Source organism: Xylocopa sonorina, chromosome 6 (genome assembly GCF_050948175.1).
Source record: "Xylocopa sonorina isolate GNS202 chromosome 6, iyXylSono1_principal, whole genome shotgun sequence".
Classification (NCBI taxonomy): Eukaryota; Metazoa; Arthropoda; class Insecta; order Hymenoptera; family Apidae; genus Xylocopa; species Xylocopa sonorina.
In genome coordinates, this window is record NC_135198.1 from 11992375 (window position 1) to 12010055 (window position 17681).

At 33.1% G+C, this 17681-nt stretch overlaps 3 protein-coding genes across 5 annotated transcripts; all 3 read right to left on the minus strand.

The window, feature by feature from the left end:
• Positions 1-3442: 3442 nt before the first annotated feature.
• On the minus strand, positions 3443-7670 carry LOC143424154 (uncharacterized). The gene is made up of 5 exons (XM_076896053.1): positions 7032-7670; positions 5712-5948; positions 5412-5641; positions 4954-5334; positions 3443-4873 (listed from the first exon to the last, which is right to left on the minus strand). Exons 1-5 carry the CDS (start codon positions 7191-7193, stop codon positions 4528-4530), a joined length of 1356 nt encoding a protein of 451 aa, XP_076752168.1. The 5' UTR covers positions 7194-7670; the 3' UTR covers positions 3443-4527.
• A 1015-nt stretch (positions 7671-8685) lies between these two features.
• Bug22 (cilia- and flagella-associated protein 20) lies at positions 8686-9833 on the minus strand. The gene is made up of 2 exons (XM_076896079.1): positions 9215-9833; positions 8686-9136 (listed from the first exon to the last, which is right to left on the minus strand). Exons 1-2 carry the CDS (start codon positions 9488-9490, stop codon positions 8831-8833), a joined length of 582 nt encoding a protein of 193 aa, XP_076752194.1. The 5' UTR covers positions 9491-9833; the 3' UTR covers positions 8686-8830.
• Positions 9834-12354: 2521 nt separating this feature from the next.
• Stau (double-stranded RNA-binding protein Staufen) lies at positions 12355-16787 on the minus strand. Of its 3 annotated transcripts, none has more exons than XM_076897056.1 (10): positions 16599-16787; positions 16054-16128; positions 15720-15928; positions 15089-15631; positions 14808-15028; positions 14387-14722; positions 13763-14291; positions 13475-13683; positions 13128-13378; positions 12355-12647 (listed from the first exon to the last, which is right to left on the minus strand). In XM_076897056.1, exons 2-10 carry the CDS (start codon positions 16104-16106, stop codon positions 12641-12643), a joined length of 2358 nt encoding a protein of 785 aa, XP_076753171.1. In that variant the 5' UTR covers positions 16107-16128; positions 16599-16787; the 3' UTR covers positions 12355-12640. The 3 variants fall into 3 exon arrangements, with proteins under 3 accessions (XP_076753171.1, XP_076753173.1, XP_076753172.1); XM_076897058.1 differs by having other exon boundaries at positions 13198-13378; positions 16599-16786; XM_076897057.1 differs by lacking the exon at positions 12355-12647 and having other exon boundaries at positions 12705-13378.
• Between the last annotated feature and the right edge of the window lie 894 nt (positions 16788-17681).

Genomic DNA, 17681 nt, shown 5'->3' on the forward strand with positions numbered 1-17681 from the left:
AATCTTTTTGTTGTTACGTTGATTCTACGGTAAAAAAATCGCGTTGTTCTTCGAACAAAATGTGTTACCGCCTTCAATACGACTTTCATTTACCAGGCTAGATAAGATTGCGAAGCAAATTATATCACACGTGAAGATAAAAATGTTTCGTTGCGCGAAATCGTTACTTCTCGAAAATGCCATTAACACTGTACTTTTTCTATTTTTTTAATCGCAATTTCTGGTCATTTCAAAGATAGAATTGCTCCTAAGGGTATCGTGTCACGGAAAGTATAATTATAGCATGGTACTCGAGGCGATCGGGGGATCCTTCGATTAAACACATACATATTGTTAGGGGCAACATATCCGGAACACTATGACCTTGCCATAATGATACGGCATTGCAGCTGTTCATCCTTCGACGTAGAAAACTTATTTTCTAACATAGAAAATTAACGTGCAACTTTGAAACAAACGCTCGGCTTGCATGCAGCTAGTATTGTACGTATACGCACGGCATGATGTAATTTCAAACTTTGAATCTTTTCCATGTCCATTGATTTAATTATTATAGCTTGCATCCCGTTAATTTGTACAACATCGCGATTTTTCCGATGCTGTATTTCTTGAACGTTGTTTCGTTCAAACAAAGTCAATATTTATACGATAACGAAGTTAAACAAAGATATCTTATTACAACCAGTGTAGTTTACTCTTTTTTTAGAATCTGTCTTATCTTATTTAGAATCGAGTAGAGGGAATCTTAATAAATAATCCGTCGATCGCAGGCCTTGTAATTCATTCTCTTAAATACGATTCTGCTCTTAATTCTCTGTCTCTCTCTTTCTCTCTCTCTCTCTCTCTCTCTCTCTCTCTCTCTCTCTCTCTCTCTCAATTAAGTACAAAACGAACTAACATAGCATTTGAACTATTTAACTCGTATATACTGCGGCGTAGTCTGTTGCACGCGTCACAAAGTCTTGCTATTTCAGTATGCCTTATCAATGTAAATATTTCAATTTCTTCATTTCATTTGCTTTCGCTAATTCTCGTTCTTTTGTCTACGATTACAATGACTGCTTTATTGTCTGTATTCGTTCTATGAGTACTTTTCCTCAATAATTCAGTAATATTCGTAACGTGCGATTTTCTTTACGGTTCAAAGTTTATCAATAGCAAAAGACATTTGAACTCCATTCGTGTAGCCGCAAATTATGATTGCAGTCGGAAAATGATGGCTCGTAAGATCGATTTCCAAATTCTTCTTGAATTGAAATGACCCGAAAAGAAGCGAAAATTAACACGTAGAGGTCTATTTCAAGCTCTGACTCGTATCTTCTTACATTTTTATGCACTGTTTGCTTATTGAAAGTTGCTGTTTCATTGCATCGAGTAGTTCTTGTTCTAAATACAGAACTACATAAGTAAACATATATACTTATTTAATTACAGGTAAATTTATTAACACGAGCTTGACTAGAAGAAAAAGACGTCTAATTTTACCATTTTTGTACCCGATACGTAATTTATCATAATTTGACAAAAAGATGCTACAAGAAAGCTACAAAAAGACAAAAGATCGTAAGGATAAGCATCTAAAAGTGAAGTTTTTATACAATCATTTTATTAAGTGTCACAATTGATATTATCGATAATTCATACCTCGGTTCTACATATCATTATCCAGTATTTATCTGCCGAAATACACTACGTTAGTTTCACTGTGTTACTGGCACTTCTGAGATATTGTTTTACTCGCTAATTTAAACGCTAATCGCTTCTGTGTTACGTGGACTTTAAAAAAATACTCAATTTTTTACTCCTTACAGCAAGAGCTGAGCAAACCTTTTCAAAAGTATATTATCGTTGACTAAAACACATTTCCCCTTAAAACTAATTAACACAACGTATACCAATAGACTAATATCGTTAACAATTACAGCATGTTTCGGAAGCAATGTCATTTGGCAGTCGTAATGCTACATAGAACGAAAAGTGGAACAAAGGAGATAATTTGCTCATCTCTGCGTTAAGAACTAGGTGTAAAAATTGAGCTGTATAAACGAGACCGTGCACGATTTTGTTTCATTTGTTTCACTTTTTTTTCTTCTATAAAAAATTGATTATTTCCATGAATACATAATCAACTACGTGACTGGCAAGCGTCCGTAAAACTGTAATCGCAAAATGTACAATTGAGAGATTGAATCATAATGGAATAAGTTTGAAAAGTGAAGTAGAATGACACTAATGAATTACTATGTGACTTTATAAGCCACTTTATAAATTACTTGATAATGCTGGGTATAATTTACAGCCAATATAATACCATAACCGAAGCGAAAGATAACGTAAAGAAATGATTTTTATTAACGTGTGTTCTGTGTGATACCATTATGATTCATAGCTCTTTAATCGTGCCCCTAAATAAGCTTGAGTGGTCGTACATTAAAGCTTTCGTTTTAATTAATTATTTTTTACTAAATATCTTACTGCAACATTTATTTTGCAATTAAGGGCTAAACATAAACATGAAGTTAAATATCCGCTGCCAAAGAGTATTGAAATTTTGTTTCAATTAAATTCAGTATATTAATTACAATATAATAACACTTTTCTTTGGTCCATTTAATTTTTATTATGATGAAAGCTTGACCACCCTTCTATACTAATGCAGCAACGCGGTTACACACAGTTCTTTTTTTCGCACGTAAATACTACTTGTTAATTATGCAACGGTCATCTCGTACATTCTTCCGCGGTTGTCCATTATCGAACATTCTTCATCCTCCCTTTTATGGACTATCTAACACGTGTGCAAATGTATACGATACGTACGGAAGCACAAACTATGATCCTCTACATTTACATGGCTCTCCCCCTAAAAATCCTTATCTAAAGTTTCCCTAAAAGCTACTCAGACTTTAGTTAACATTTACTTCTTTTCTTTTAGTCGTACATCTTATGGTTAAAAGAATAACATTATGATCATTTTAACGTTCGCTACAGCCTCTACGTTACTCATTACAGTTAATATTGTATTCTGGATAATCTAAGTAGACTCATCTTTTATGACATACAGCCATTGATAATCGTATACTAATCACTTACGGTTACGTGTTACTCTAATTTGACACAGAATTTCGTATACAGTCTTAACGTTACTTAATGATGATGTTGTTCGTATATTGTGCTAAAAATATGCCTTGGACTACAAAATCATTCTTTTTTTTTCTTCTTTGGTCATTTTTCATCGTTTTGTCATAAATATAAGTATTTTATCAAATATTAGCTGTTACACAGCTCTTTTTATACATGGACAAAATAACGTGCTTTTTTTTCGTCACTATTCAAATCCATTTACATTTTACGCAATAAAATAAAATTTTAAAAATTACTCTTCTAATATCATATCGACCGTGAAATAAATATAAAATAATTTCAACATTAATTATTAATTCTTTGTACCGTTTGTCTTTCGAAACAAATATCAAATAAATGTTGCGTAAAAATATTATATACAATATATTCGGAGTATGCTCGTTTAAGATTTTTAAAAATATTATAAATTCCTTACTCGTATTCAAAATGTTACAAAAAAATTATACTTCGTCGGAGACCAAATTTTGAGCGTACAGAAATAATCAGGTTGCGCTACAGCTACTATTTTTTATCTACAACATTCAATATGTATATATATATATATATAGTACTTAACCCATCGGATTGGAATAAATTCCCTGAAACCGCTGATTATAAAAAATCACAGTTAAAAGATATTTACTAATTTTCTTTCTTTCTCTGCTACATATTTTGTTTTTACATAAATTATGAGAAATATGATTTAATTCTAATTTTAAAGCTTCATACTTTATTATATTCATTACCGATGGGTCAATTTGTACTGAGTTGAAAATTATTCAAATAATACTGCTTCTCGAATGTATAGTATTATCAATATTACACTTTTGATAGAGATCATGTAAAATAACTTCTGTTTATAGTAAAAATCTTTCTAAGAAATGGTATCACACACAAAGGTGACCTAAATATAACATCAACCCTTAAAGATAAAGAAAATGTATACAAGTTAAATGTAGATAAATGAGTAAAAAATACAAATTTCTTATTTTGACTAGAAAGTTTAAAACCTATTATTATTATCACTTGTACTATATACGAGTCAATAAACAATAACTACTAAATTTATCAACAACGATGGAAGTAGATTAACATCGATAAGATAAAAAAATTAAGAAAAATATATATATTTTTTCTATTTTATGTAAAAATGACCTAGTTACGCCATAAGAGCAAACAACTAAGTACTTGTTAATAACAATAACGTATCTAATGCTAAGTTAAAACAATTCAATTGAAAATATACAAAACTTCCGTTGCTTATTAGGTTAGCACCATTAATATTCGAAACTAAAGCTCATCTCTCTTTCATTATGATAGCTAATACACATTGATACGGCTGTTCTGTTTTAAAAATTGTTAGATTTTTGTCTAAAACCATTCCTCATATTGGCTACCCATGGTTCATCTCATTAAATCCGCTGCTCTTTGTCTGTCTCGATGTACTTCTCGAGGATGCATCCTCTTGCGATGCGAAAAACAGTTACCAGAACTCGCGAAAGCTTTTGGACAGTATGGACATTGGTAAGGCCTTGCACCTGTATGTTGATTTATGTGAAACTTTAAATCCTGATTTCTCTTAAAAGTTTTATCACAAAGAGGACACGCATGCGGCCTCAAATCGGAGTGCGTTATACTATGAGCTCTTAACGTAGAATTTGTCGGATAAACTCGTCCGCACACGTTGCACGGAAATTGTATGCCACCATGGTACTCCTTATGTCTGAATAAGTTTGACTGTGTTTTAAAGCTGAAATAGAATCAGCATTCTTTTATTAATACAGTTACTTTCTGGGATATTTTCTATTGAAATTAAATGATAGCACTCACATTCTACCACATATGTCACAGCCATATTTCCCTTTAGGCCGATGAGTTTCCAAATGTACTTTTAGATTTCCCTTAGTAGAAATTTTTTTGCTACAAATTGGACAGATAAAATTTCCAGATAAATTGTTGTCAGTATTCATATGAAGCACACCGTTAGTAGAATACACTTGTTGGGATCTTAAAATAGGCTTTCCATCAAGTCGTTTGTCTTTAGGCAAATGAGACCACAAGTGATTTTGTAGACCTATTTGAGATATAAAAGATCGAGCACATATTGTACATTCATGAGGTTTTGTTGATGCATTAGAAATTGATTCCTCGATATCTTCTTGTGATCTATCATTAATAGCTTCTTTCTTTTCCTTTTTTATTTCATCAGTTCTATTCAGAAAATAAATGAAATTTAATGAATATGCAGTTATATGGAGAAAACTGTAAATGTTATTTAATATTCTTACTTATTTGTTAATGGTAACGGTTCTGGAGAGTCTATTCTTGCTATCTTTTCTTCTACGTCAGATACTTCTGAAGTTTCTGATGCCGAATGTTCCATGCCATACTGTAAAAATAACATTGGATCTACCTTGACTTCCATCTCTTCCATACTTGGAGTATGACATTTATCTTCTTGAGATATTAATTCTGATGGTCCCAATGGTTCACCTTCAGCCAAAATTTCTATTGCTCCCTAAAGGATAATCTATATTGAATATATATTTCTATAAAGTAACATATAACATATTATGATTATAATTTACTTTTGTTAATATTGTATGTAGCAATCCCCGATCCTCTATCCTCTTAGTTGTATCTTGTATATCTTTAACACTTTCCATTTCTATTTCTTGTGCACTTGTATTGTCGATATTGTTATAGAATTGTGATTTTAACTTCTCTTGTGTCCTATACGCCATCATGGCGAAACGATGAATGCTTTCTAATCTTTTAATACATGTGGCACATACCATCTTTGATAATTTATCTTCGGATGAGACCTTGAAAATATTAAAATTATAGTAATTAGTAAAAAACTTACTGTACAATGAAAACATATGAAAAAGATAGTAATACAAAATTAATGATAAATATGCATTTAATATTTAATTATTTATTTAAATATAAAAACCAATAAAGTGGTAAAATTTGAGTGTATAAAAATATAAATAAATGTAATTATAAACAATTTATATTTTTTATATATTTTATATTTATTACGTGCTATTTAATTTTTGGTACTGCAAAATTTTTTTTCTCAAAAAAAAAGTAACCTTCTTTTTAAATTATATTATTAATTAATCTTTTCCATTTGAATCATAAAAAAAATTACTCTTAATATTCACATTATGTTGAACACATTACTTATAATCTTCGTCAAGAAACGCTACATATTATTTATAAATTACCTTACTAGGTATATTGAATTATATTTATAGATGCGCCAGTTATATATCGTATATAGTATACTTATTGTAATCAATAAAATGCTAATTTTTAACACTTCTATATTCCCATCAAAATGGATTCTTCCATCTCATTACTCACATCTCATTACTCGATTGGTTTTTTAATTAAATAGGCATATGTAAAAATTAATTACGTTAATTTTCTTAATAACTCGCATGAATACGTGGAATGTAATCAATTTCTTTCATAAATTGCATTTTTTTGTCAAGCACAATGTGATTTCGTAGTGTGGTAGTTTTCACACGAGCTTAACGATTATTATTTATTTTAAATAATATATATATATATATACATATATAAATGAATAAAATTTTATTCGTATCGAAGTATGGGATCCTGTAAAACATTAAAAACGTTTGGCAATTCTTAAATTCTGATGGTAAATCCACATGTGTTCCTTCGTGGATGTAGAAAAGGGGGCACGAACAGGATTGAGCGCGAAACATCAGTAACGAGGCACTAAGTGGAGTTTTTCAAAAAAATTCACATTCACGCATATATGCACATAGACACACACATGCGCTGCAGACATATACACGTCAGTTTAGCTGTGTATATATGTAGGCGCGCATATAGCGTTCGCGGTAATTCACATGGAGCGGCACTAGACTTACCAAGATGTACAGATATTTTCGTATTTTGGTTTGCAAGTAGTGCCGTCTACCATCCTCAGCGAAAATGTGGACCCCGTCGTTTCCTGGTATGTCACTAGCACAAATTCGGCAGTGAAACTCGTCTTCCCCATCGCGCTCAAAATCGCGACCCGCCGTACCCATTTCAAAACGAAGAGGAAAAAAAAAATGACGAAGTATCACCCACGCTAAGGATGTTTCTTTTTTTTCCCCACTATTTCTATATACAAGCACGTTTCAAAATATGATTTATACTAAACGATTTCACGCGGTCCTGTTTCACGATGTTAAATTCATTGCTTATTGTTACTTTCCCTCCCTTTCGTTATCTTAGCACCTTGATGTGAAAAAACGTCGGAAATGCCCGATATAAAACTTTCAGCGATGCATCTTTACGACGTGTCAGCGTGTCTGAGAGGGTTGATTATTCTAACGATTTTTTTTTACTTATGAGTCTCCCGGATTGGGTGAGATTACTCCGGCACAACGATGATGCTTTAAAAACGACGTCGGCGCCGGGCGTCGGCGTCTCTCCCGAAACGAGTGCTCAATACAAAATATATAATAGCATTCGTCGATTTGAAAAACATATGTATATAACCAATTGTTTTATTTATGGATTCCGGTCCTATTAAATGATATTAGCACATTAGCAGTCTGTAATCAGTTTTTTATATCATTCATTCGTCATCCACGGAGGAATTAAGGATTTTACGTGAAATCCATGGATTCGTACCTCTAAAATATACTACCCCTTGCTAGAAATAAAGAATAAAATGTATCAGCGCTGTACTCTTAATTGGTCCGCCATCTTCTTTCACTCGTTCGTTTGTATTTTTTATTTTCCTCGCGGCTAATTTATTTCAGTTATTTTATATCTAATACGTTTGTAAAACTGCTAGTTTATCATACGAGAAATAGATCTCGATCGATATATTTGCCAGATGTTACTCCAGTTTCGCGTATTTGATAATAACTTTTCCGAACTTTCCCGCCGTTTTTCCGGCCATGTATTACTACGCCTACGGTGGGAGGGGATAAATGTAGTCGTTTTTGTCGTTGCGGAAAATAGTTCCAGGTACTTGCGAACGAACAGCCTCCCCCTTGGATATGCTACGTCCCCATTTAAAAAAATCAATACTTAATAATTAGCAATTAATACACTTCCCAACTATATACAACTGCTATCTTGTCCTCTACGATCTTTAATGTACGTATGTGATCTGTTGTTATTTAAAGCTCGATTATCCGCGTTTTATTAACATCTGATGTACATACTTTTCATTAAATTGCTGTCAATAGATTGTATTTTTCATTACGAATAAAAAATATTTCTTTAATTCTGATTCAAGATTAAGAACAAATAGACTTTGTATCATTTTATTTCAATAATAATATGTAAAATCGTTTCGCGCAAAAAGAACGAGTATCGAATAAATTAACTTTTTATTGAATAAAAAATACATTCAAATTAATTGACCACATATAAATTTTATACGAACATAAACGGAACAAGTGCTTTGTACATATCTAATACGAATATTATAAATATTTAAAACAAGAGCGTGTGTGAAGAGTGGAATATATTTAATGGGAATATATATGTTATCAATTATCAATGGAGAATATGAAATAATTTGTCAATATATTAAATATACATTCATTAAATAACTATACAAATTATAAATGAAAATCAAAATTGTTTAATTTATGAACATTTGTGGTTTATTCTTTTCTTTTTTTTTTAAACATCTCTGCAGTGTTGTGAAATTTGCACTAACTTAACATTTTGCCTTATTCTGAATTGGCAGGAATAACTTGAATTCTGCTGGTAATTCATCTTCGGAATATAGTCTGTCGGAAAAATATACTCTTCGTATTCTACAGTTTGCATGAATTTGAACTCTTAATGTTTCCACATAATTTGTTCCATATGCACGTCTAGTAAAGTCAGCCAGATTAAATTGTATCTGATTCCATCCGTCATCCAGTCTCATCGGCATTGTACAAATAAATGGTTTCACTCTAGTTGTAGATTGATAATTGCTAGCACGAAATCTACGGCGTACATTCTTGTCGTCAATTACCTACAGTTAAGCATTTACGATCATTTATTGTCCCTTAACACATTCTTTTAATAAACGTCTAATGAAACATTTTCTTACCTGAACTTCGAATGTAAAATACTTCTTTAAATTTTTTATTATCATCACTAGAAATGGCAATTTTATACCTAAAGTTTTTCTAGGATCTGCTGGACACGTAATGTATGTAGTACTGACATTACTGCCCAATATTTCTAACACTAAACTTTGTATATCGTTGTCTGTAATTCGTTTTATATGTCCGTTTCTTACTTTTTTATCCCAAATTTGTAGTGGCTTGCTACCAATGCTATACAAGATAGATAAAAATCCACTTTGAAAGGTATTCTTAAACATGTTCACTTGCTTATTTTTCTGTTGTCAATTTCGTACAAAATTCTTTTTAATTACTATTTTTTGTTAAACATGCAAATTCTGGCGAAGTTCAACAAAATTGTTACTTTTGTTTTTACCCGGTCTTAACCTTTCATTCTACAACATGAGGTTTACATTGAGATGTTACATGTTTTAAGTGATTTTATTTTTTGTATGATAAATTCCACATAGCACTTTATATTACTCGAGGAACAAAAAAATATGTACAGTTTAAAACGGCATCTTTTTGGGGGAATTTGATTTGCTAAATAACTTAAATGGTGAACATAACCTATAACATTTGTGTTTGATCAATATTGTCGTTAGAATTAGAGTGACATTAAGAATCGATCTTTGCTATCGATTCCGATTAATCGATATACCTATAGTTTAAATTTAAAGCATACGAGACAGAGAAGTTTAAACCAACAAAAGGTAAAAATAATGCTTTGTTAACATTGCCACAATTGTGTATTGATGTCAAGTACAAACTGATAAAATTTAAATAAATAATATATATAATAATTTTTTGAAAAAGGTGTTGACAACTTTTCTGCATGTAAAACTTTATTGTGTAAAATCTCTACTGCCATAATCTATTTCTTTAATCACTTTCCCTTACTTTTTCTGCTATACCCTCTTAGGAAACGAATAAGAAAAAGAAAATAACTCCAACCTCGTCTTTTTCTACTAAAATTAAAGAGAACGTTTTAATTATTCGAATACAAAAAAAAAATTACTATGAATTGGAATTTTTGTGCATTTATTTACCAATAAATCGAAACACAAGAAAAAATATCTATGTTGCTATGATTCAATAATTTACAGTTTAATGCTAATTGGGTACATGGACTTTCATGTCCACAATACAACAGTCCGGTAGAGAGTTACAGATTTAAAAGGAAAGCATTACTGATCAAATAAGAACTATTTAGAATGTGTCCTTTTATTCTAATGCATCCGCGTTATCCCTCGGAATCACATTTATCTTTGTATTCCGTCGAGATACATCCACTTCATACATCTTAGTAATTAATACTTTATTCATTTATTGTTACGATTAACTATTGTATTACAGTTTACGCGGATAAAATAGGTCCTGCAAGAGGGGTACACTTTCGTAGGATTCATGTTTCTCTCTTTTCTTTTTTTTCATTGAAAAAAACTATGTAACAAAGTAGTCATTACAAGTCTTTTTCATCCTTATTTTCTTTTCATTTTTTTTTTTTTTTTTTTTTTTTTTTTTGGAACAGTGAATCCTACGTGAAGAAGGAAGGCCCATCTATAAAGCGATATCTCAGAAAAAGGAACATTCATTAAATTCGTCCTCGAGTGACCTATAAATTATTCGGAAGGTATCGCGTTACGAAAGGTTATCTGAAAGAAAAAAGTATTGTGAATGACATAAGGCAATCCTCCTTTCCTCCTATTTTCGGTATGTTTCCCTTTTTTGTTTGTTTTAATAACTCATTAACATTCAAGAAACCTATTAAATAATGCAATGAGAATAATGAATATAAGATAAGTCTTTACGCGAGAAACACGGTATTACATTGTTCTGTTACGTAGACAGACGTATGTCTATTTCTCGACATTATCTTCATTCATTATTAGATACTCTTTTCTTCCTCATTACCTTTAGTATCGTTACAAACTTTTGGCAATAAGACAAAATTCAACAACGTTGTACCTCAAGTGTTAGCTGATCGGGCTCATCATTAGGATTAAATCAAACGTATTTCATTAATGATCACAACGCTTGAGACACAAATTTTGAATTATTACCATCTTAACTACAATTTCCGATACATCCAGATCATCTATCGCTTTCTTACTAGATAACGGATGTATGAAAATTAGAATGTCCTTTACTTCTCAATATCTTGCAAAACACGAATAATAACCCCAGAGTGCTTCTAGGCCCCAAGGAAAAGCAAATTGGGGCAATAATATGAGTATATCAGATTACCTTTCTTCAGTTTTGTAAATTTGAAAATGGAAACTCGTAGAATAGTCGAGTACGCTTGAAGAGTCCCCAACCGTTTCTAATCGTGTACCGATTTTCTTTTTTCTCACAATCCATTTATATTTAGATCTTGTAAATCAGCATAACATTAGCGACTTAATAAAGTAGCACGAACTCTAAACATCATTTTATTCACACGAATGTTATCGTTACAATCAGAATTGAGATTATTTAGTTGGAGACACTTACAACAATATACGTAACTCCTTAAAAACTCTAGCCGAATTTCATTTTTGAAGAAATGCGCTTTTGTTTCGTATCAATTATACGTAATTGCAAACTGAACCATTGTTAAGAAAAGATTCCGCTTTGATCAACAAAACGGCGACAGATTCTTATGAAATATGCTGATGACAGTTGCGTAGTCATCCTTAGATCCGCATAAATTAAGATCCATGAGTTTATTTCACTGATTTGATACGCGCTTCTATTAGGTAATAAGACATAATTAGATTTTTTTATTCGCGAGTATGAGAAAGCCAAGGATTAAATAGAGAAATTAAGAGATGGCCGCATTTCATCTCAGATTTCAGTATTTGTTGCTTAAACATTTTTACAAATGTTTTCATGATCATGAACCATGACTCTCTGGAAAATGACCATTTCATTTACAATTTCTAAACAGTTTTTTAAATTTCACGATTGTGGTCCTATCAATGAAATTGTTACAATAAATATAATAGAATCGATGACCAATGTTAGGATCACAATCTTGATCAAGCACCAATAAGACCTTTATTTCAAAACAGTTGTTCAAGTCATATACCCCACTGTGTAACCGCATACCAAAGTCTTACGCTTTATACCATGCCTGTAAACTACCAATCAAAGGCTTCTCTGAAAAAAAGAGGGAAAGATTTCTGTACGTTAATAATTCATCATTTATTGGTGCTTGAACAATTTCTTGATGCGATTAAGGCACTGCAAAAGATTGATCCTTCATAAAAAGCTACTGATCTTCAAAATCCGCGATCCACTAAGTTAAAGAAGCAATGGCGTAATGTATGAAGATCGAGAGTCATCGGTGATTAAATATTTGAAGTTACCGTGTAATAAGGCCCAGAGAGATAGATTGAGAAGAGTCATTTTCCCTCCGATTAGTTCATTCAACAACTGTAATATATGTAAATACATTAATAAAAATAAAACACATGATTAGCTTAGGTAAAAAAAATAATTTAAAGAGAGTACCTAAAAGCAAGGTATACACTAATAAATATAAAAACTGACAATCCTGACATATATATATACTATATATAACGACAAAAATATTAGAAACACATGATAATAGAGCGGAACACTGATATTCGTGTCTGTATATAATAAATTAAGGAAAATTCAATTAAATCATTAATCTTAAAAATTTGTTCATTAGTTTCAAAAAAATGTCATGTTAAGATTTAACATTAATGCTTATTATTAATATTAAACCTACAATAAAATCATTTCTTTCAATAAAGATTTGCTTTCAAACGTATCTTGTTCACATCAATGACTTTATGAAATATCCTTAAATTAATTGTCCTTTGCAATGCCTTAAAAGGGCAATGTAAATTGAACTTATCAAGTATACCTTAAATGCTACGTAATTACTTATCAATAGCTCCATCCATTATATTGTTTTTAACTTGAATGCTAATGTGTATTCCATCTCCAGACGCACCTTTATCTTTTTTTGTTTGCGAGTTGGATGCATTATCGAGACCCAGTTTACTTAAAGTACATAAAGCTTTCAATGCTGCTTGATTACGGCTTGCGGTCCTCGTCGGCCCATTGCCATGACAAACTTGTGGTGGATCTGTACTTAATGTTACAAGCGATAGATACTCCTTATTCACAGCTCCCTGAAATTATTAATTTGTCGTTGTTGGCCAAGTTGTACCTTTCCTTTTAGAGACATGACAGAAAAAAAGATTTGCATAGTACTATAATATCGTTACCTTCGGAAAATCATTGAATTCCACGCTAAAGTTGAACAACTGCGAAAGATACTTCAATTGATCTTTGGGAGAAACAGTGGTCGGGTTCTGTTGCTGTTGTCCTCGTAGTTCTTCAGCAACAATTTGTACGCTAGGTCCGCTGCCTAATTTAGACTCTTGACCTGCATCCACTAATAAAAGTCCAGGTACCAACTGACGTCCGATAGTTCCTGATTAAAATTGATACAATTTTTTATCCATAATGTATAATACATGCAACGAATGTTGTACCATTTGTATAAATCTCACCTCCCACTGGTGGATGAGATTGAGTTTCATTGATCTGCTCATCTTCTAAGAAAGTCACTTTCCTTGGCTTTTGTTCAGTATTATCACTATCTCCTGTTTTAATCGATGGCTTTGTAGGTTGTGGCTGAGGCTTACTGTAACCTAGTTGCGCTAAAAGGGCCTCTGCTGCAGCTCTCTTAGCTAATTTCTTGTTTGGACCCAAACCCTGAGCAGAATGCTGTCCCATAGTGACCTCCATCACAAATTCTCTTCGTCTCGGTGCACCCTTTTCTTCAATCAAATTATAGACCGGTTCCTTCTCTCGTTTAGCCTGCTGTATTTGAACCAGACGCGAAACTGGATTAACTTCCTCCGCAGCGTCCGATTCGGAGCGTGGCTCTTGATAAACTTTTATAAGATTGCGCGACTTCTTTTTCGTTGCCGGTGGTTTGCGTTTTACTCGTACTAAACGATTTTGGATGGTTTCAGGTAACGGTGGCAAACGATTAAGTTCTTCCAACATGAACTCCGCTGCGTGTCTTTTTGATACCTGTACATTGTAACGTGCACTTCTTTTTTTTCATTTCACCGTAAAAAAAAAAATTGAGTACAGCACGCGTTATATTTTAAATATAAGAAACTTACTTTCTTTGAAGGACCTTCTCCCAATGTAACTTTATCTCCGACGGTACACTTTGTTCTGAATGTTCGAATATGAGGCTTACCAATTTCCGATACAACTTCGAAAATAACAGGTAAACCACGTTTCAACGCTTTCTCGTGAACCAACGACACAGGACTCTTCAGTTCTGCAATCGGATCTTTAGCTTCACCTAATGTACCATTCTCGCCAGTATTGCAAGTATTTGCTACTTCCTCTGGCAGTGGTAATTGGCGTAACAGTTCTAAAGCTTTACTCGCTGCGTCGTGTCGTGCTGCCTGCCCTGTCAGACCTCTGCCAATAAACTCACGTTCTCCTTCCTGCAAATTAATATGATTAATAAAATCTGAAAATATCTCTTTCAGAGTAGCAATTATATCTCCTTTTACTTTCTCAAGATACAACCTTAGACACTACTTTCAAAGATACAAGATACAATTGATGCTCCGCTTGAAAACCACGATTATATGTAGGAAAACGTGGATTAAATATTCGAGGGAAATGTCCTAAGCTATTTGTAACATATTGGTGTAATCCTGCTGGTGGAGCTTGTCTGAAAGTGTAGATAGTAGCTTCACCTCTTTTCATAGCCAAAGCATTTAATTCAACAGTTGGTGGTAGATTTCCTAAAATTTGTCGATACATTAATATTTTTTACCATCACTAAGAAGATAATGAGCAATTACCAGGACCGCTGAAGCATTTCCCGGGATGTCCAACTCTCATAGCCTTTGTAGGTTTCGGCGGGGGCCGCTGGTACCAGGTCTTCGTTAATGCTTCAGTCGCAGCGCTGTGCTGAGCCTTCTTTATGCTAGGACCCTCAGCAACGTATTCTTCATCCCCTAACTTTAGCGTAACCGTAAATCGTTTTTTGTGCGCTGGTCCTTGTTCATTGGTCAACCTATACTGATGCTGAATCTTATTAAAACGTGCTAACTCATTCAATAAGCACATTGGTGTTTTTTCTTTCATGTTTGCCAAAGCTGAATCAGTCACGTTAACGTGATTTTGAGTAGGCGGACTCTGATCTCTGGACTCTCCATTGTTCGCATCATTCACAGCTGGTTTATTTGGTTCCATACTTTGTTGCTGAATATGCTGCTGTGGTGGTGGTGGATTTTGTTGACTATTTTGCTGCTGAGAATACTGCGGTGGTTGTATATTTGGATTTTGTAGAGTCACAGAGACAGTGCTAGCTTGATCCTTTAGACTGACGCTAACCATGGTACCTAAGAAGAGGCGAACCGAGTTACCCTTCCAGTTTCGGAAATGAACTATTAATCTACGAAGGATGGACTTCAATTTATTCAGCATTACCGTTCGTGTTATGTGCATTCATGCCCATCAACATTGGTTGCCTTGGATTTCCATGTGGTGGTCCAGGGTGTTGCATATGATGAATGTGTTGTTGATGGGGGGGCATGGACAGTATTTGTTGATGTGGATTCCGATGCGGTATCGGATGCTGAGGCTGATGTAAAGGGGCCATATTAGCCTGCTGCATGGGACGCATCGGACCACCCATTCTAATGGAGCACAAAATGAGATGAAAAATGAAGTATAAAGCGCTTGATAAATATTTCATACTGTATTATTCCCAAGGTAAAAGTATCCGATTATACGTTAAATACTTCTATTTAAGATTACAAACCTGTTGTGATCTCTGAGTTGATTTTGCATTGTATGATGTTGATGACGTAACATCTTGCGGAAAATTATGCGAAACCTGAAAATAATAAGAATATCCAATAAAAAAATGCTACGCGAAAGCAATCAAAATGGAAAACTTTAACTACGTATCTGTTAATTTTTAGATGACATATTTTTACTAAAATCTTCTCTAAAATTAAAATACCAACTTACCCATACATTAGACAACAAATTTATAAGAGCAATTTTTTACGAACAATATACATAATTATCTATGATAAACTAATTTATTGCAGATAAATGACTGTACAGTTTTAAAAATAATATTTATAAGTTAGATATTCCATTTGACAATACCATCAAATACGTGTGGCAGTTGTATTATTCATAGGACGAGTTGGATTTGAAAAATACGTGCGCAATCAAGACAGGTAACAATGTTAATTAAGGGAAAGGGGATGATCTTTCCTTTAAACGGACTAGTCAATAGACAATGGGCTTGGCCCGGCTATTTGGCAGCAGTACTATGCGGTTGAATTTTCTTACCGAAGTTTGTTCTATTTCACGAAAATTATCAGATTATTCAACAGCGAAATTTCCGGCAAGGCAGATCTGCCACCTTAAGGAACACTGCCAGGCCCTTTATGCGGCTATTGGCAAACAGTAAAGAAAAATCGTCTGTAGACTAAAATGCGGCCATTTTGATGTGAGCCTCTTGGCCACCGTCCCCTCATCCCTTCCAAAGAACATCCTACTTGCCGATTTTTTTTCAAACTCCCCACTATCGATTCTGATTATCGATACCTCTCGTTTCTTCAAATACAGCGGTTATTAACAATAATATCCTTCTTCGTTTATAACTGTTCTTTCTGTACAATAATTGGGACAATAAATGAATACAACTTATTTCATTTGCTGCGTTACTTTCATTTATCGATATTTATAATTAACGATGGAATATGAAAGTAAAATGGCATCACAAGTGTACGATATATATTTATCATTTGAAAACAAGGTTATAGTTACAATCGATAGTTATTATTTTTGTATTGCTCGTTCAAATTTGACCTTTAATTTGAAAGTTCAAAGAAGAATGGAGAATAAAGTTCGATGATAAAGTCGATTTCATACGTTAGTTCAGTTCAAGAGAAACGCGGCATAATGAAAAATAGATTATTCGAGTGCCAAAAATATGAATAATTTAATCTCTGCTACACGAATCACAATGTAAACTGTTGTTACGGCTAATAGTATTTTTATACCGAACCTCTGTAATAGTAATACTTCTTGTATCATTAAATGAAGTACGCACGAACGATACATAGACGTGTACAATGTGATTTGTCCATAATATAATCCGCGCTCGCGAGAGCTTTTACACAGATTTAGTCGTTACGCAATCGATTTCAACACTGCCCGCTGTAGTAAATTACTGCCAGAAATAAAAGAATTCAGCACAAGCCAGAATGAATTTTACAATGATATTCCTTTCTAATTTGCTTCAGGCTAAGTAACCTTAATTCTTTTAAATTTACCGCGCGAATTTGTTCGAAGTGGCGCTATCTCTCGGGAAAGCGTTGAACTAACGGGCGCAATAGTTTCCGCCGTCGCCACAGAGATGGCGCCACG

Bases quoted from the DNA above. Each gene is read 5' to 3' on its own strand.
- Bug22 (XM_076896079.1), bottom strand. From the start codon at position 9,490: ATGTTTAAGAATACCTTTCAAAGTGGATTTTTATCTATCTTGTATAGC. The intron at 9,137-9,214 runs GTAAGAAAATGT...GCTTAACTGTAG, and splicing joins ATTTTACATTCGAAGTTCAG to GTAATTGACGACAAGAATGT.
- LOC143424154 (XM_076896053.1), bottom strand. From the start codon at position 7,193: ATGGGTACGGCGGGTCGCGATTTTGAGCGCGATGGGGAAGACGAGTTT. The intron at 5,642-5,711 runs GTAAATTATAAT...ATTATCCTTTAG, and splicing joins TACATACAATATTAACAAAA to GGAGCAATAGAAATTTTGGC. The intron at 4,874-4,953 runs GTGAGTGCTATC...ATTCTATTTCAG, and splicing joins TGTGACATATGTGGTAGAAT to CTTTAAAACACAGTCAAACT.
- Stau (XM_076897056.1), bottom strand. From the start codon at position 16,106: ATGTTACGTCATCAACATCATACAATGCAAAATCAACTCAGAGATCAC. The intron at 15,632-15,719 runs GTAATGCTGAAT...GCCTCTTCTTAG, and splicing joins GAATGCACATAACACGAACG to GTACCATGGTTAGCGTCAGT. The intron at 14,292-14,386 runs GTAAGTTTCTTA...TACAATGTACAG, and splicing joins GAGAAGGTCCTTCAAAGAAA to GTATCAAAAAGACACGCAGC.